General features: G+C 44.8%; 1 protein-coding gene across 1 annotated transcript in view; it reads right to left on the bottom strand.

Annotated features, from left to right (window-relative positions):
- The window catches only part of ACER1 (alkaline ceramidase 1), a 55,221-nt gene that overhangs the window by 33,497 nt on the left and 1,689 nt on the right, over positions 1 to 20,035 (bottom strand). Inside the window, exon 2 of the mRNA XM_038384164.2 lies at positions 4,050 to 4,155. Coding sequence (XP_038240092.1) covers positions 4,050 to 4,142 — 93 coding nt within the window. The 5' untranslated portion in view covers positions 4,143 to 4,155. The remainder of the gene's footprint in view (positions 1 to 4,049; positions 4,156 to 20,035) is intronic.

Raw genomic sequence — 20,035 nt, 5'->3', positions numbered from 1 at the left:
GGGCAGGGGGTTGGGGTCTGGGAGGGAGTTAGGGTGCAGGAGGGGATTCTGACCTGGGGCAAGGGGTTGGGGTGCGGGCTTGGCCAGGTGGCGCTTACCTCAGGCGGCTCCTGGTCAGCGGTGCAGCAGGGCTAAGGCAGGCTTCCTGCCTGCCCCGGCTCCGCACTGCTCCCAGAAGCAGTCAGGGGCTGCGGAGCCAGCGCTGGGGATCGGGGGAGCATGTGGAACTTCCCTGATTGCCCCTCTGCCTAGGGACCAGACATGCTGGCCGCTTCCGGGGAGCTGAGCAGAGCCCGTGCTGATCGGAGCCACCAGGGCCCCTTCCTGTTTGAAAACCAGATGCCTGGCAACTCTATGAGGCACCCTTTTATACTGTCCCTTTAAGGGAGCAGGCATGCCTGCCCTTTGTTGTTAGAGTTCTCCTTCCGGGCATGTCGCATTAGAGTCTCCTTCTGGGCATGTCGCAGCTGTTGTACGATGATCACCTAGCAGAGTTTCTAGGAAGGCTTTTTATTCTCTTTGCCTGGCCAGGTGAATGTGATTGTCTCTTTCGGATGCAGACTCTGCTCCTGTGATCCAGGCATGTATTGGCGCAGGAATTGGATTACAACAGCATGCTGTACCAGGGGAATCCACCTGGACACTGCAGGATCCAGCAGCCTCCTTATTGAGCAGAGAATCTTGCCACAGGAAAACTGAACTGGTCTGAGGTCACCCCTTTCCCAGGGGGCCTCTAAACCACCCTCAGGTGGCACTAACTTTTGGTCACTATGGCTCTGTAGGTGAAAGGCTCCATATCCTATGACCAGCCCCACCCTAGAGTCCTCCTTTTTTCTGAGATGCTTATTGATCTTTTAACCACCATGGTCCATAGTGGCCCAGCCATGCCCTGCAACAATGGGTCAAAGCAATGTTTGCTGACAGTAGCCTAGCAGCCACATTATCGTCACCAGCGACTCAATCCCATGGTTGCCAGATGGGTGACGTACGATAATCTGTTGAATGTTGCAATTTGTTAGTGGACGCTGTGCCGCATTCTCCTTGGAGGCCGCGTGAGAGCATTTGTGGGTCTGTTTGCCAACGCACAACCTGAAAGCATTATCATGGCCCCAAGCAAAATGGGACAGCGTTATGGGGGAAGGGCTGGGTTTTAAAGGTGGAAAAATGGTCAGTTACGATGGATGCAAAGAGGAAGATGATGGTCCTGATTTTCCTCTTGCTGAGGGCCTGCTCTGAGGGGTGCTGAGTACTCTTAACTCCCATTGATTTTAATAGAATAGCTGTGGGTGCTCAGCACCTTGCAGGATAAGGCTCTTACAACTGAATGCAAGAGCCCTATTCAGGAGAACACTTATGGATGTTCTCAAGTCCACTCCCAGTCAGGACAGCACTTCAGAATATGCTTTAGTCCCAAGGACCTGCTTCCAACTGGGAATTAAGTACATGCTTCAACATCCACTTAAGGGATGCTTTCTTGAATCGGGAGCTGAACCTGAGTGTGGATCAAAATTACCTTCATAGGGCACGATTCCACTGCAGTCAAAGAAGTAAAGCCCAGATCCACAAGATATTTAGGCTCCTAATGTCCATTGATTTCATTGGAAGTTAAGAGCCTATATCCCTTTGTGGTTCTGGGCATAATAAGTGTACAATTGGAGTAAGTGAGATCAGGTGCCCCCAAGGACCAGAAAAATCTCTCTCTCTCTCTGAGCAGTTGCTCTGAGTTCAAACTGAAGGGACACAACTAGCCACTTAATCACCAAAACAAATCCTTTAAGGTTTACGCTGTCTGCATAATCTATATTCGTTCTTGGTCTCACTAGTTGAGCACCTGGGTATAAAAATACTTTTATCTCGTTCTCCATCCTATGAGAGACAAGCTTGTGTATGAGGCCTGGCTAGTGGGAATGAAATAAGACAAACCTAGTTAGGTCAGAACTTTAGGCCTCCAGGTTTGAAAGTTAAGCACCTAAACCCATATTTAGACATTTAAGGTGACATTTTCAGAAGCACCTAGAGGATTTAAGAGCTTCTGTCCCAGATTTTTACAGTCATTGCTTGGCTCAGCATTCCAGTGCCTAAGTCTCCTTTTCAAAAGTGACTTGCGCCCACCTTCTCAAAGGTATTTCAGCATCTAACTCCCATTGATTTCCTCCTAAATGCCTTTGAGGGTCGGGGCCTTAGGTCCTTTTGAGAATCCCATTGGGGCTTATCTGCATCTTTAGGTGCGTTAGTATCTTTAACAATCTGGCCTGAAGAGCCCAAGTCTCTTTTGAAAACGGCACTCTGCTCCTACATCTCGTGACATTTTTACCTTTGAACTTATTTAGGTGCTAAAAAACATAGGGCCAAGATTCATGATTTTTTTGAGTTTGAGACGTCTCCAAGGAGCTTCGTTTTCAGAGGGTGGATTGCTCACCGCTTTCTGATACCAGGCCCCTTTAGGGTATCTTTGGGGGCACTGGGAACTGCTAGTCCCATTTGAGAATGCTGGCTTAAGTGTCTGACTTGAGTAAACCAAGTGTAAAAAATGTTAGCGTCCTTGCTTGCTATCCCCCCATCTGATATGGGCCACTCAGCAGCGATGCACCACCACTTGCTGTGCAAGTTATATGCAGTGTAGGCCTTAGTCAGTCAGACAGTGGGTGCCAGTGGCAATGTAGGGATACTTGCACTGATGATGACATTTGCTGGGTTGTGTAAGACCAGGGTAATGTATACCACAGGGGTGTTCTATCTGGACCAAACTCAGCTCTGGTATAAGCAGGTGCAATACCTCTTTGAAATCTGTAGGATGTGTGTTCACTTGCACCAAGGGGGAATTTGTCCGGGGGACTTCAGGGTAATGTCTACTCTGAGCTGGCACTGTGCCTCCCAGCCTGGATAGTCAGGCTCATGTTAGTGGGCTAAAACACAGTGTGGACATTATGGGACAGGCAGTGGCTAGCCACCCGAGCTGGGACCCAGGGGATCAGACAGATTTAGATGCAGCTGGCTAGCCTGAGCCACCACCAATTTGCGCGGAGCTAGCGCACTTCTGTCTGCCAGAGCTGGGAGGCTCGCTCCCAGCTGCAGCCTAGCTGTACCCATAGAGAACTGTGTGAATTGAATGGGTTCCACGATCGAACAGAAGATCCACTCCGCAGTGCAGGCGCTGGCAGTGGGTTAGTAGGGGGAAGCTGCAGTAATGTGTTAAGGGAATTGTTAAAACTGGGAGATATCACAAAAGGAAGAACCATCTCTATGGATGATGGGAACGTCCAGAATTAGAACAGTTATTAAACAAGAGCCTGGGGAGGGATACAAATGCACAAGCTCCAGTTCCTAACTATTGGGGATGGGGGAAGGAGGAAACATTCCCAGGGCAGGTTATGCCATGACTGCCTACTGCAGCACCTTCCCCTGAAAAAGCTAGTCCCGGCCACTATCAGAGAGAGGACCCTGGGTTAGATGGGCCCTCTCCTCTGATCTAGCCTGGCAGTGACTGCGTTCTTAAGTGTGGTGGGGATGTGGTTTGTTAATGCATTAACATTCCACATTCTGGAGTCCTGGGTTCAGAAGCTGGCTTGCGGTGCGTTTCAGCCCCTCATGTATTTTTCTCTGTATTACATGAATCTGGCTGTGGTGTATACAGCAACTGGCAGAAGACCTGCTGGACTGAAAAGCAGGATTTTCGCAGAGCTCTCAGAGTGGGAACCCTGCACCATACCCACCTCCAGAATCCCCAACTCCAGCTGACGCTGCCAGCACCTCACTTTCATCAGCAATAAATATCCCATGATTTACCTGGCTTTTAGCACCTTCTTTCCACACCCACTCTCCCAAAACACTGATATTCAAAGCAGGGGGTGCCCGGAGATAGCCAAAGCACAAGCCCACTTCTCAGACCTGCCTGGCCTATCCCATCTCCGCTTGCCTCTTCCCTCAATTATACACAGCATTTGCCCCACAGTTGCTGTTTTCAACTGCCCCAGGGATGTGTGTGAGTTTCACAGTCACAGCACAGCAGACCGCAGTGAGTCCTTGCCCCCCTGGCTGCTCACACTCACCGTGTTGTAGTACTCCGCGATGACCTCAGAGTGCTCAAAGTTGCCTTCGCACCAGTCAACTTCGGAGGTGAGGTAGGCGAATATGCTCGGCATTTTGGGGCTCTCTCTGCCAAGGGAGAGAAGCTGGTTAGGTTGTTCCCGGAGAGGAAGAGTGCACTGCATGCCACTAGGGAAGAGGTGAAACCTGCTCTGCCTGCCTTCCTGCATCTCTGTTCATGAGCACATATTGCACCAGCCAGTTTGAGCAAAAAACCAACATCCAAGCCCTTGGCAGTCACACTCCTTGTAAAACTAGGGTGTGCCACTGGGTTAAGCTAGAGATTAGCCCATTCACCCGCCCCCTTGTTTTTTAATTCAAACCCAGGGCAGGGCCAGATCCAAATTCTGCAAATGGATGTGCTCCTTATGCTGCAAGCCAAAGTCCTGGATCCAAACTCCCTCAACCTTGGGGGATGGGGTTTGAAATCTGGATCCAGACTTTATGGCTTGAGCCCCATCTCTAATTACAGCAGAGAGGAGAGAAAAGGCGAGGCCCCTTTTCTCCCCTTCATTACCACCCCCTGCTCCCCAGTTGCAGTTATGGGAAATTGATCCTGTGAGCCAGACACACCTCAGCCTAAAAAAAGATGAGAAAACACCGGGCTGTGGGGAAATTCCTTCCTGACCCCAAATTTGGCAACCAGTGAAAAAACGCCATAGTCCCAGAGGCCAGATTACTCCTGCTGCAGAAAGAGTTTGAAATTGTCAAGGTGTTTTTCAGTCGTTGGGACCCTTTAGGTGTGTAATTTACATTCAGCAGAGCTGGGGGGGTGGCTGGACGAGTCTCTGGTTTCTATGGAGCCGAGCAGGCCTTCCTCCTGGTTTTCCCACCCCTGAGAGATGTAGCTGGCTTTTTAGTGTAGACCTGGCCTAAGTCTCCTTCTCTTTCTGTTGTACATCAAATTGCAGAATGTGTCTTCCTTGTCCCTTGCAGCTCAGGAGCTGCATGACATTCTAGAAACTCCCCAAATATAAGCACTAAAACAGCTGCCAGCATCACTGGTCATCTCTCTCACCAGACATAGAATCATAGGACTGGAAGGGACCTCGAAAGGTCATCTAGTCCAGTCCCCTGCCTGCATGCAGGACTAAGTATTATCTAGACCATCCCTGACAGGTGTCTGTCTAACCAGCTCGTTAAAATCTCCAATGGTGGAGATTCCACAATCCCTCACAACACAATTTATTCCAGTGCTTAACCACCCTGACAGGAAGTTTTCCCTAATGTCCAACCTAAACCGCCCTTGCAGCACTTTAAGCCCATTGCTTCTTGCCCTATCCTGAGAGGTTAAGGAGAACAAGTTTTCTCCCTCCTCCTTGTAACAACCTTTTAAGCACTTGAAAACTGTTATGTCCCCCCTCAGTCTTCTCTTCTCCAGACTAAACAAACCCATTTTTTTCAAGCTTCCGTCATAGGTCATGTTTTGTAGACCTTTCATCGTTTTCGTTGCTTTTCTCTAGATTTTCTCCAATTTATCCACATCTTTCCTGAACTACTCCAGTTGAGGCCTTATCAGCATGCAGTGGAAGAATTACTTCTCGTGTCTTACTTATAACTTATTACTTATAACGCTCTTGCTAAAACATCCCACAATGACATTTGCTTTTTTTGCAACAGTGTTACACTGTTCACTCATATTTAGCCTGGGATCCACTATGAAATCTAGAAAATGGCACCCAGAACCTAATGGCTTAGAGGCAGGTACCCAATATCCACAGAAAATCAATGAGTTGGGCACCTTAGGTGCCATTGAAAGCCCCAGCCAGTGCAAACTAAATTCCCTCATAGATGTGCTATGTAAATGTTTTTCAGTAGTTAAATCTTCTCCTACAGTAACCATTGGAAACACAAATTCAATAGATTTACATTAGGACATAAGGTTCCCAGACTGAAACTGATTAGATACATAACAGAAACTAATGCTTCTAGTTACACTTCCCTAGCTCTGAAAAGTCTAAAATGTGAAATAATAAAACTTGGCATTGACATTGTGCTTTAAATCTTCTAAACACCCAGCAGGCATTACATTTGATTGCTTTCTTTTTGCCTTTTTCAGTTTTAATAATCTAAGAGTGAAGAGAATGTTTCGGGGGGGGGGGGGGAAACAGTACAATTTGTATCTTGACCATGTTCCTTGAAATTAGGGACCCAAATTCTGCTGCCACTTACACCAGTGAAATCCAGAGTAATTCCACTGAGTACATGCAGTTTCTCAGATTCATACTAGCGTAAGTGAGACCTGAATTTGATTTATTTGTATCTCCATGGGGAAATTCAAAGGGAGAGAAAATAGGAATGTAATATTAAAACAAACAACTTCTCACATCATCTACTGTACCATAATAACAAACAAACTGGGCTGTGAATAAACATCTGTCCCTTATTTTGCTCCAGGTTAGCAGACTATGTTTAAGATACCTCTACCTTAATTAAACTCATGCTGTTCCTCAGTAAGAGTGGGAATGCAACTCTGGAAATAAAACCAAACATTGGAGAAGCAGATTAAAGTTATTAGTGGGTCTCATTCTCCATGGCCCTGCATTTTGTGTGGTCGTTCATGCCAAAGCAAAGTGGATGTAAACTAATTCCATCCTGATCTGGCAGCAGTTTGCGTTCACTTTTGCAGTGGTGTGAATGACTGCACCAGCTGCAGGGTAAGACAGAATCAGGCCCACAGTGTAGATAACTTGTCTCCCAGCAAAATAAGCCTTTGTCAACTATTAGCATGAGGGAAGTACAGAAAGTCCAGGTGAAGAAATCCATAAAGTAAAAAGTGAAAGGGAAAAAAAATCTAAGCAACACTATTGAATGAAGCTCTAGGTAGCTTGCTCACCTGCTGTTTGCTTCTTAGCTGGGTCTAGCTTATCTGTATTTCCCCTCACACCACCCAAAGCTGCTGTCACACTGAGCAGCCAGATATTGAGAGCCTCAAGGTGCTTCTGGCAACGCTGGAGTCACTTACAACCCGCCCTGCCCCTCTGGTTCTAAAGGAGCACCCACTATGTGAGGTCATCGAGAGCAGAGCCAGGAAGCATGAACTCACTATTGCTCCATCTCTGGGAAATGCCACTAGAGGAGAAAGCAGCACTCTCCGTCCAGACCTTCCAATGTGCTTGCCAAAGAGAACAGGTTGGCTGGAGGGTTTAAATCTCTAAGCCGGAAGGTTGTGGGGAGGGATGGAGAACGTGAGCTGGAAAAGTAGATGCAGCTGTAATCAGAAACCATTTCAAAACCTCTGTGCCTGCCTACATATGCACACAGACATTATAATCTTTTATTTTCCATTGATATGATAGGGGCTGTCCTTTTCGGATTTGCTGGTACAGCTGCTTTTAAAAAAAATGACACTTTTCACCAACACAAAACCCAAAACTTTGAAGTTCTTTCCATTTTGCAGTTTGAAATAGAATCCATTGTTCAATTTTTTAAAATTTTGTTTGTGACTACCAGATATCGTGTTTGCCAAAAGAAAAAATGTGATTTTTTTGATCAACTACTTTTTCCCCACTTACTAAAAAAGAAAGAAGGAGAAAAGAACTCAGGTTTGGGTAAACAGCACATTTTTGAGAATGCTTTTAACTAAAAGCAATTTTGATTTTAAATGTCACCAAAAAAAAAAAAGTGATGAATGAAAACTTCCCCAAAAGTCAGTATTTTTCGCAAAAGTTTCAATTAAAGAAAACAACAAATTTTCGGATGAAAACTCTTTTGTGAGAACAGTGTTGACCAGCTCTACTTACTGGAGCATGTAGAACTGCCAATTTAGCAGCACAGAAATTACCAGATTGGATGAGAGCAGGATCCATCTAGTGTAGTGTCCTGTCCCTAGCTACTTCAAGGGAAGATTAAAGATCCCCTGCAATAGGCAAGTGTGAGATAACCTGTCTGTTTCCTCCTGACCCCATTTTTTAGGGTCTGGCTCATGCTCTGAAGCAGATGGGTTTAGATCGCTTTATAAACTTCCTGTTTGTTAATTTATTTATTATTTTCTGTTATCACTCTGAATGTTCTTGTTATCCCGTCCTTTTCCAAAAATAAGTGATCAACAGTCATCATGAGGTTTGAAAATGGAGCATAGTCCGCTCCAAACATAAAAACCAGCAAACTTCTTGTTAAGGCAAAGTTACACATCATACATTACTTATTCAAAGAACCTGGCTAAGGACTGTGGTTTGCTGGCTGGGGAGCCCTCCTCCTCCTCTGAGTATGCTAAAAAGGGTAAGCAAATTTCTCAATACCTCTCCTCTTTTTGGTGCTTCTCTTGTGTACAGACTTGGTTTGAAAGCTTTTCCTTTACAAGCACCATGTTTATACCACAATTCCACAGGAGAAGAAGTCACATTTTTCTAATAGCAGCAAGATTTTGTACTGCACATTAACAATAAAAAGGAAATTAATTTGTCATTCTGTTTAAATGTAGATCCTTGAGTAAAAAGGTTGGGGATCTTTCGGAAGGTGGCATTTTGTCATAAGAGAACTCTCTTTATAATAATTTCCTCCCAAAACCATCTCATTCCTGGGCACAACCACATGTGCAACTTTCCATGCAGCTCCTCCATCAGAGCACCTCCCTATGAATAAAATAGATCTTAAATCGAGTCAAATACCACGGAGAGGATGGTGTAATGAGATTGCCTACAATGCCATGTGGCCCTGTGACTGCTAGTAGCAAATATCTCCGATGGCCAGAGATGGGACCCTATACACTCACCAGTGGGTTACACAAGGAAGCAAGTAGGTGAGCAGAGGTAGCTCATTGGGGCCAGGACTGTCTCTTCATCTGTGTTTGTACAGCGCCCAGCACAATGGGGCCCCAGTCCCGCCTGGGGCGATGGGCACCACTGCAAAATAAATGAGCCAACAATCATAACGGGGTTTGAACCTGGAGCATAGTCAGCTCCAGGTGTCATGATAAAAGAATGCACTGTAATGAATGGCATGGAGAGAGTAGAGCGGGAACATCTCTTCCCCTGTTCTGCTGCTGTAAGAAGGGGACATTCAAAAGGTGGCAAATTGGTAACTGATCAAAGGAAATAGTTTTTCACCACACACTGTTGACTTGTGGAACTCCCTGCCATGAGATCTCGCTGAGGCCAAGTGTTTAGCAGGAGTCAGAAAAGGACTGGACATTTACAAGTTAATGTCTATAGAGCCACCGATACAGGAAGGGCCCCTTGTGATCTATTCTGTGGATTGTGCACATCGCAAGCCACAGAACCTCACCCACCCACTCCAGCAAGTGACCCGTGTCCCATGCTGCAGGGGAAAGTCAAAACCCCCCATGGTTTCTGCCCATCTGACTTTGGGGAAAATTCCTTCCCGACCCCAAATATGGCAATCATTTAGGCTCTGAGCAGGTGGGCAAGACCCACCAGCCAGACAGCTGGGAAAGAATTCACTGTAGTAACTCAGAGTCCTCCGGGTCCTCTGTGCCTGATCTGCAGAGGATGCACGTCTGCTACAACCATGTGCTCCGAAGCTTGGACTCTTTAGCTCAAGCTGCAGCAGCTCATGCTTTTAGCTCTGGAGCTCCCTGGTTCAATTGTGTTAGCCAAGACAGCAGCCATCACATGTCCTCTCCCCCATCGAAATAACGTTTGGTCTAGCGGGAAGGCGCACTGGGCTGGCCAAAGAGGATTCTTGCTAGAGAGGGGCTAGACTAATCTGAAAGCTGATTTCAGCAGAGCCCACAAGGCCATGTGTGTGACCTTGTCTGCAGGTAGGGGAGTGCAGGGTAGGAAGAAGTCAGGTGACTCAGAAGGGGAGGAGAAGCAGAAGGTTATTCTGTTGCACTTAATCCTAGAATAAAAGAGAACAACTTGTCAGGGGCCATGTCTTTGCCTGTTCCCAGCTGAACTTCTTACCATTGATTGGCAGGAAATGCAGGATGATATTTCACACTCCCCAAAGGAAACCAAACCCTTTCTTCCAAAGATCCCAGCTATCCCCCTCCTTAGACAGCACCACATTCTTTAGAGGGGGTATGTGTCCCTCTTCCAAAGACTCAAGATAAGAAGGCAAAGCCTCCCTCTGAAGATCGCAAAAAGAAAAGGAGTACTTGTGGCACCTTAGAGACTAACAAATTTATTTGAGCATAAGCTTTCGTGAGCTACAGCTCACTTCATCACTTTTTGTGAGCTGTAGCTCACAAAAGCTTATGCTCAAATAAATTTGTTAGTCTCTAAGGTGCCACAAGTACTCCTTTTCTTTTTGCAAATACAGACTAACACAGCTGCTACTCTGAAATCTCTGAAGATCTAAATTCAGACACTGTCCCTCCAAGGACTGGCAGTATAAAACCAGCTTTTCACATACAGTTGCCTTATTGTTTCTATTAATAGAGCACCTCTGTCAAGGGAATTGTTTCTCCAATTTGAAACATGTGGGCAGACTAGTCTCTGGATTATCACATTTTGAGGTTATCTGATTAGGGAGACGTGCTGTCATACAATACTCCTATGGGTACGGCTTCCTGCTCTAGGGTTAGGGTTCCTATGAGTACGGGACTTGGGGCTAGGGTTAGGGTTTCTATGGGTTGGGCTCCCTGCGCTGGGTTAGAGTTCCTATGGGTATCAGACTTGGAGCTAGGGTTAAGGTTCTCATCCCGTTCCACATCCTTTCTTGCATTTCCCAAGACAAGTGGGAATTTTTCCAAGCTGCTCCCATTGCGATACTTGTAAACAAATTGTCACCAAACGTGCTGAGCTGGCTTGAAAATCGGACCACTTATTTTGGTGCCTAATGGGAGTGAAGCTGTTTTGGAAGATCTGGTGCATACGGTATAGTTCCCTTTCAGCATTTACACACAGCACAAGCTGCACCACAAATTCTAAAGAGAAATCGGGTGCAAAATTTTTAACAGTGAGTGATTAATCACTGGACCAACTTCTGATGGATGTGGTAGACTCTCTGTCACTTGAGGTCTTTAAGTCAAGACTGGATGTCTTGCTAAATGACATGCTATGGCTTGAATGAAAGTTATGGGCTTGATGCAGAAATTACCTAGGATTTTGAATGACGGGAGGGCACATCACACACAGGGCTCAGGAGAGATTCTCTCCCCGTGACTTCCGCCATTCTACCCCTTGCTGCCTAACATGGCAAGTAGATGGGCAAAGTTGGAGAAGATGAGGGTGTCTGAAGCCAACGTGTCAAAGTCAACAACAAGCTGTGGTAATATCAGCCCTACTTGTCAGGAGATGTTCTCTGTGCACAATGGTATTCTTCTTCTGAGCCATTGCTTGGAACTGGGTTCCATTGTGTTAGGAACTGTCCAAACAGTTCCTGTTGAGAAAAACTTATTCTTTAAATAGACAGGGTGGGAGAGGGAAACAGAGGCAGGATGAAAGTCAGATCAAAGCAGGTCCCTAGCAGAGCTAAGAATAGACCCTATGTCTCTGACCCCACTCTAGTACTCTGGCCACTAGACCACATTGCCTCTTTGCTGACGGCCTGGTTTCTCTGCATCAGCTCTCACTGCAGTATCTAAGCATTGCACACAGTCAAGATATGTGTAAAGCTGGAATAACAAAGTCTGTTTTCTTTCTCCACCCCTCCAAGGCAGAGGGGTGTGACTGTGTGTGTGGGACATTATTTTTTTGTTTTGATCTGGGGGAAAGAAACCCAGGAAGTTCCATGAGCCAGCAGATTGAACAAGTTTTTCCCCCTGAAGGGAAAGGGGCACTCTGGATTCAAACCAAAGGAATCACTGGTCAGTCCTTGCCCAAAGAACAGCTTTCCCCCTACCCAACCTTAAATAACAGAGACAGAGTGTGTCCAGCTGTGTAGACTGCATTAGCAAGGAAAGTTCCAGGCCATGAAATCCTGAGCTGACCCTGATGAGTATCACAATGTGTCTCTTTCTGCGTCCCCCCCACATCCCAAATGGATAGGTCCCATATAGTGGTTTGCTATTTATTCCTCCCTTCTGGGCAAGCTGCTTTAGTTCAACGAGGAGCAGCTTCTGCTTTCAGGTGCTGAAGGCCCCCTGTTCAGATGTTGCAGGTCACGCATAGGCGATGAGTTATATGGGCCCATGGTGCCCGTGTTCCACCAATATTTAGGAACGTGGGCAGGGCTCCACTAATGTTTGGGCTTATATTTTATATACATTTTGATGTGAACAATACCTCTGTTCACAATTGTCCACTGAGCATCAACGCTTAAACTTATTTTCATAGGTGCGGGAACTAGGGATGCAGGGACTGCTGCAGCACCCCCACGTTTTACGCGGGATCACGGCTTAGGCCTGGGGCTCGGCCCCCTTACCCTTATCCTGGTCCCCCACTCCTGGAGACATGGCCCTGCTCCTGGTCCCAGCTGGAGGAGTGGTGGACAGGGATAAGGATATATATCGGCTTATAAGGTAGGTGTGGGGGGTGGGACTTGGATCCGTTCTGGGCACCCCCAAAAATTATACAAACCTGGCACCCATGTGCAGGTGATATGACCCTGTAGTGTTGTTACATCGCATTTTATAATACTTAGCACTTACAGTATATAATGCTCTTTACTCATGAGCTCTGTGGAGCAGGGACCAGGCCTTCTCCTCTGGAAGCCACCTAGCACACTATGGCCCTAGTAGAAATAATAATAACAATTAATAAACAGAAGCTCTTTCCAAAGCTGGGAAAAGCAACCGTATCACCATGTTACGAGCCTGTTGTATACAACTTGGCCCATTATTATTTCTTTTATAGGACTGTAAATATCTGTGGTCCAGGGAAAGGTCCATGCCCCAGACCATGCAAAGACACAAGTGGAGGCAAAGAAGACAAGACAGATCACACTCAGTGCAAGGTATGGCTTTTATAACTTGAATGCCTGGAACTCATTTTCAACATCATTGCATCTGTGGTTATGCAAGCCACATTACAACTTATCAGATCTCAAACTAGGCTGACAATCACTTGATTGCTGTAGGGGTCTCTGAGAATTTTCCCACCGTTCCAGCTACATACAGCATTATTGCACAATAGGTCAGCACTTTATTAGCAGGTTTCAGAGTAGCAGCTGTGTTAGTCTGCATTCGCAAAAAGAAAAGGAGTACCTGTGACACCTTAGAGATTAACAAATTTATTTGAGCATAAGCTTTCGTGAGCTACAGCTCACTTATTAGCCACTCTTGTAGGCAAGGTACTATACCAGTTAAACCAGTAACCTAATACAGTCTGACGTAGCCTGTGTCTTAAATCCATGGAGCATTCAACTCAAGAGAGATTTAAATTCAGATGCTCAAATTAAGTAAATAATTATCCGGTTTATTAAAGTCCTAATTAAAGCACCAACCTGGCGTGATCACACAAAAAACATGGCTTTGGACAGGGTCTCACACTGCTATGTCATCTGTAGCACTGGACATTTGTAGTTGGGTACAAGCCTCGTACAACAAAGTAGGCACCACAGATAAATTTGGGCAAAGAGTGGATTTTTCAGTCAGCTGGAAATTCCAAAAAAAATTGGACAAAAAAAATTAATTTTGGGTCAAACCAAAAATACAACTTTTCAAACTTTTTGGTGAATCAAAAAGTTAAAAAAAATAATTTGGGATCAGACAAAACATTTGATTTTGATTATTTTTTCATGTTTTTAAATTCTTTTTTTATTCATGAAAATTGTGAAACAAAAAAGCTGTTTTGAATTTAAAAAAAATCAAAAAGCTTCATTTTTTTCAGACTTTTTTTCAAAGTCCGTCCCCCACAACTGAAACAATTTGGCAAAGTCCATATGAATTTGCAAAATGTTTTGGTGTTGCCAAACCTGGATGGATTTGTTGTTGTTGCTGCCAAAATAGCATTTTGGTGGAAAAATATCTACTCATGGATACTTCCACTTTTGTATCCCATGAGGCTCTGCTGGATGTGAATATGGGATGCCAAGCAGAAAAATCTGTCTCTCTCTCTAGAAGAACGGAAGCGTCCCATTTATCGTTAAAAATATGAACCATCTAGTTCAGAAGGAAGAAATCATATTACAGAAGCACCTGGAAACCCCAGTCATGATCAAGACCTCACAGTTCTGTACGTACACATAGTGAAAGACAATTACTGCCTTGGAAAGCTGACTAAATGGACAAGCCAAAGAGTGGAAAGATACCCTTAAATAAAATCAAGTCCCAAGTTTATACGTAGATTTGAAATGGCTAATAATTTGTCTTTCCTTCTGAGCAGCAGATATTACATGTAAACATATGGGCAACTCCCTGGGGGATTTTCACTTAGCCTGAGCCTGCAGCTTTAGGTCTTAATTGTAAAAACTTTATAACATTTTGGACTTGCGTAACACCTTTCAGCTGACACTCCCAAAGCTCTTTGTAAAGCTGGGAAGGTGTGAATGCCCCCTTTGACTGGAGGAGAAATTAAAGGACAGAGAGATTAAGTGGTTTGCCCAGATTCTCATAGCTAGTGAGTGGCAGAGTCCAGAAAACAACCAGGCATCTGATCTCCCAAACATGCCATCAGGCATTGTCTGGGAATAATCTAGGTGGTGGGCAGGGTGTGAAAATCACCTAAGGTTTTGAAGGAAGGGAGGGACATTCACATTCAGGAGAGATTCCCTCCCCCAAGACTTCTACCACTCTGCCTTGCCTCCTGCTCCATCTGTCACCGGGTGACCTGTGAGGACAAAGCTGAGGGAGAGGGTGTCTGGGAGCCACCAGGTAAAAGACAATAAGCTGTTATAATGTCACCCTGACTGTCAATAGAGTGGTCTGTTGGCACAATGAGATTCATCCTCAGAGCCATTGTTATTATAGTTATTTGTTATTACACAGTAATAACGAAATTTGGGGCTTTTTTTGTGTTAGGATCTGCTGAGAAGAGCTTACATTCTGAACAGGCAAAGAGTGGGAAAAAGACTTCCCAAACTGACATAGGAGGACAGTGGCAGAGCCAGAATTAGCACCCAGGTTTCTATCACTGCTGTGCCCTCACTATTAGCCATGGTGGAGAAGCATCACAGAGTTGCCTAGTGGCAACTGAATGATTGCCACCAAATTATTTTCACTCGTGGTCTAAAGGGCTGAGGGGCCTGATGACTGCTGAGGTTCCTTTCACTGCTTGGCCACCCATTTACATTCAGTCCAGGTTGGTAGCAATCAAAGGCTGTCTCCATCTGAAGGCTGTGTGTGTGTCATGTCAATGGTCTTATCCAAGCTGTCCACATGACAAAACTACCCCCCCTCTCCTCACGCCAGCTGGCACCTGCTGGTCCCACTGTTGGCAGCCTTTATAGAGAGAGGAAGGAAGGAATGGTCCATGAAGAGCAAACTCCTCTTTCTGCAGCAGAGCTGGTCTCTCCAGATCAGGGGTAATGCACCGTAGCAGTGGGAAACTTACTGTGCCACTTTCCATGAACAGAGAACCTCATGTCCTGTGGTGTTGGAACAGTTTGTATAGTGGGGCCATTGCCCCAAACTGTAAACCCTGCATATGATGGAAACCACTTCAAGCCAGGGGGTGCTGCTGCACCCCCAGCACGCCTAGTTCCACCGCCCCTGCCATCTATGGATCATGTTTTCCAAAGTGCTGGGCAGCTCTCAGTCTGTCACTAAAATCCAGATTTCCAGGAGAGCTGGAGAGCCCTTTTGAAAATGTGGTCCTGAATGTGTCTAATTTATTGAATATCTATCGCTCTACCTGGCACTTTTCATCAGCACTGAATTCGCTTTAATTTTTATTATAACTATTCTCCATTCCTCAAATGGGTTCCCCTTTCCCCCATCTTCTGGGAGGACGGGACTAAAAAACCTTTTAAATAATTAAACCAACTAGACATCAGTGGTTTTAATTCTGCAGGTTTCACTGGCTGAATTTTAAGGGCTAAAATCATCCCACGATGCGTGAAGCTACACTGACTTCATTGTGAGCTTTGCCTGCTTCCACCTGTGCAGAGTCCAGCTCAAATGTACATCTACACTGCAATTAAAAACATGTGGCTGACCCGTGCCAGCTGACTTGGGCTTGGGCTAAGGGGCTGTTTCATTGTGGTGTCAACATTCAGGCTTGGGCTGGAGCCCAGGCTCTAGACCCTGTGAGATAGGAGGGCCCCAGAGCTTGGGTTGCAGCCTAAGCCAGAACCTACACTGAATTCCAAAGTGAATTGACTTCCAGAGTGAATTAAACTAAACCAAATTAATTCACTTTGGAAGTGAATTTAAACTAAACTAGCTCTGTCTACACCGGGCGTTTGGTTGCTGTAACTACATCACTCAGGGGTGTGGATCTTTCACACCCCTGAGCGACGTGGTTATACTGATATAAGTCTGTAGTGTAGATCTGGTGAGAGTGTCTACACAGGCATTTAATGGTATTCAACTAACACACTTTAAATTCACAGTTTTAGTTAATTTGAATTAATTTTCCTGAGTGTCCCTGTGAGGTTAAATCCTGAGAAATGGATTAACTACATCAATGGAAAACCCCCTACCATCGATGTAGAAGTGTACACATACCCTAAGAAATCACTGACTACACCAGTTCTCTGAGTTCTCTTTTCATAATGGCATTAACTTCTGTAAGGAGCCCAAGGCACCAAGGCACCTTTGAAATCCTTGACCCCTTCCAACATCCTGCATCCCTCCTGCCTTTTTGGCAGGACCTATTCCAGGAACACCAGTGTCTTTGATTCCAGGCTCTGTCCTTCTATCGAGGAGAAGATTGAATGGAGTTTTACTGCAAGGTAATCTCCCTTTACATTGCTTGGAAATGGCTCCCCTTACTGGTCCCAGCACATCTCTGCAGTTACAATGGAGCCTACGAAAAAAGAAAAGGAGGACTTGTGGCACCTTAGAGACTAACAAATTTATTTGAGCATAACCTTTCATGAGCTACAGCTCACTTCGTCGGCTGAAGTGAGCTGTAGCTCAAGAAAGCTTATGCTCACATAAATTTGTTAGTCTCTAAGGTGCCACAAGTCCTCCTTTTCCTTTGTGCGAATACAGACTAACATGGCTGCTACTCTGAAACCTGTTATTAATGGAGCCTAGGAAAGCTTTCATTGCAAAGAGCTGAGGGCTAGAATCTCAGCTGTCTCTTAACTCAGTGGAACTAGGCCCATTCACACCAGCTGAGATCTGGTCTTCAATGTCTCTGATAGTAAAGGGAGGACATTGACCCAGAAGGACCAGCAAACTAGGCCTTAAAGTCTATGCAGCTATGTGTATTGCCAACCCCAAGCATTATAATAGCATGAGTTAGGGTCCAATCAATTTAGCTAATCAATTTTGGGTTTTCTTTATTTGCTTTTTGCTTTCTTGAGTCATTAGGGTGCACCCAGGTCATATTTTCAAGCTTTTCTTTGCAACCATCAGAGGAACCCAGTAATATATATATATATATTTTAGTGAAAGCTGAGATTCTCACCTAATCACATGCCTCCAGGAGCTGGGGCTTTTTGGAAAAATGCCAAATATTGTGAGACTTGCAATTAAGTTGCAAGAGTTGGCAACAATGACTGTAAGCTCTTTTTGGCAGGGACCATCATGTTGTTTGTGCAGCGCCTAGCACAATGGAGTCCTGGTCTAAGACTAGGGCTCATAGGATCTACCACAATATAAATAAATAATAATAATAATTAATAGCGTATCCCTATATAAAGGTTTTGGTTATGGGATCAGCTAGGACGTGAACCTTCATCCTGTATTTTAAGAGACATCCCTTGTTTAATGTCTCACCATCTTTCCCCAGTAAGGAGCTACTGAGAAGCATTTGATCAGATAAAGAAAGGAGCAGACCCGGTGATACAAATGAGAGTTTTGTTCCAGGAATGAAACATTCTGGGAGGGTGCTCGTTAAAAATAAGCTTTGCTCTGGATTTTAATGCTGTCATACTTTCCCTTGAAACGTAATCCAGTTCCGGTCACCAGTTCCCAAAAAAAGATATGGAAGAAGATGGGTCGCTTCAGAAGTATGATACGATTGCTTCCCTATAAAGAGAAATTGGAAAGACTGAGGCTGTTTTCTATAGCTAGGAAATGAAGAGGACAGGCTATGCAAAGTAATGGCCGGCATGGAAAAATACTGATTGAGAACTTCTGTCCATGCTGACTCAAGAGACAAGAACAAGGGGGCATTCCAGGAAATGAAAAGAAAGCAAATCTAAACTAATAAAATGAAATACTTTTTTATGCAATATATAATTAACCTGTGGAACTCCCTGCCACAAGTGTGCTTGAGGCCAAGAGCTTAGAAAAGTTAACAAAAGATATTTAGATGGGTAATGAGAACATCCAGCGTTATGCTAGGGGGAAAAAGTAGGAGGGTTATTAACTCTCCTGATTCAGGACATAAACCAGCCTCTAATTAATGGGGGTTAAGAAGAGATTTTCCTGTGGTCCTTCTATAATTACCTACTTCAGGGTTTCTTACACCTTCTTCTAAAACATCTGGGACTGGCCATTGTCAGAGACAGGATACAGGACTATATGCACCACTGGTTTGATCTGATCTGACAGTTCTTATGTTCCTATTTTGAGGTTGTGTGATCAGAAAGCCATCGTAATTCAGAGACAGCCATTTATGTCAGATCATTTGTGGTGACTGGTTTTTGGATTGTGTTAAATTTGATCTTAGGGCTTCCCTACATGGAAACTGGAACCAGAATAACTAAATCAATAAAAAAAATGGTGTTAGTAATACCAAAATATGGCTTTCTTATTCCGAAATAAGTGTCCACACACAGACTTGCACTGAAACAGCTGTCAATGGGAATTACCACCAATATAGTTATTTTGGTTCACGATCCTGAATAGCCCAGCCCTTAAATTTGTGTCAATTCTGTTGGTAAATTAGTGATGTAAGCTAAATCTACGGAAGCAAAGTTTAAAGTGCCTCTCCAGTAGGAGCTTGTATCATTTAACTAGACTGAGTCTAAATCAATTTAGTTACATCAGTGCAATTTTTCTAGTATAGACAAGGCCAAAATTCAACTTTATAGTAAACCCAATGTAAGGACTGGTCTACACCTAAAACTTAGGTTGATCTACCTATGTCATTCAGGGGTGTGAAAAATTCACACCCCTGAAAGACATAGTTAAGCCGACATACACCCTGGTATAGACATCGCACTAGGTTAATGGCAGATTTCTTCCCTCAGCCTAACTACTGCCTCTCAAGGGCAGGAGTTACTATGCTTCTATAGGTTTCAGAGTAGCAGCCGTGTTAGTCTGTATTCGCAAAAAGAAAAGGAGGACTTGTGGCACCTTAGAGACAAACAAATTTATTTGAGCATAAGCTTTCGTGAGCTACAGCTCACTTCATCGGGTGTAGCGTAGACATATTCTAAGGAATCCCAAATGGCTGAGCACTAAAGCCAGGCTGGGATGATGGATGGTGAAAGAGGGAGGGGAAGTGGGCAAAGGAGCATTGTCCTCGACAAAAGAACAGGAGAGTACTCTTAAAAGCTCTGTTGAAAGGACCTTAAAACAAATGCAGATTAGGAAGCAGAGCAGAACTATGGGGCATATCTTCCAGCAGCTCCACTGGGGATGCATCAGGACCATACAAGGCTGCTTTGGCAAGTGAAGATCCCGGGAAAGGGGATGAACCAGCTGGGAGTCAGGTATTTCTTTATTAATGGGACCTTGTTTTATGAAACCTAGATCTTTGCTCTATGTCTACATTGAGCCAGTAAATCCTAGCTCTTCTATAAAGTACTTCTCAGCCACAGCTCTAGAAGTGCTTTACACAGTGTCATTATACTCATTTTACAGGTGACATCCCTGGATTGTAGATTGTTCATCATCTGCAGGGGGTGGCAATTCAGACTTGATCGAAAAGCAGGAGCATCTGCTGTCCCTCAGATCAAGAACCCATGTGCCACAACTGAAGGCTGTAGCAGATTAAAAAAATCTCAATTTTTAGACAGGTTTCAGAGTAGCAGCCGTGTTAGTCTGTATCCGCAAAAAGAAAAGGAGGACTTGTGGCACCTTAGAGACTAACAAATTTAT

This window comes from Dermochelys coriacea, chromosome 25, assembly GCF_009764565.3.
Source record: "Dermochelys coriacea isolate rDerCor1 chromosome 25, rDerCor1.pri.v4, whole genome shotgun sequence".
NCBI lineage: Eukaryota > Metazoa > Chordata > Testudines > Dermochelyidae > Dermochelys > Dermochelys coriacea.
This window is presented reverse-complemented; position numbering and strand designations above follow the sequence as displayed.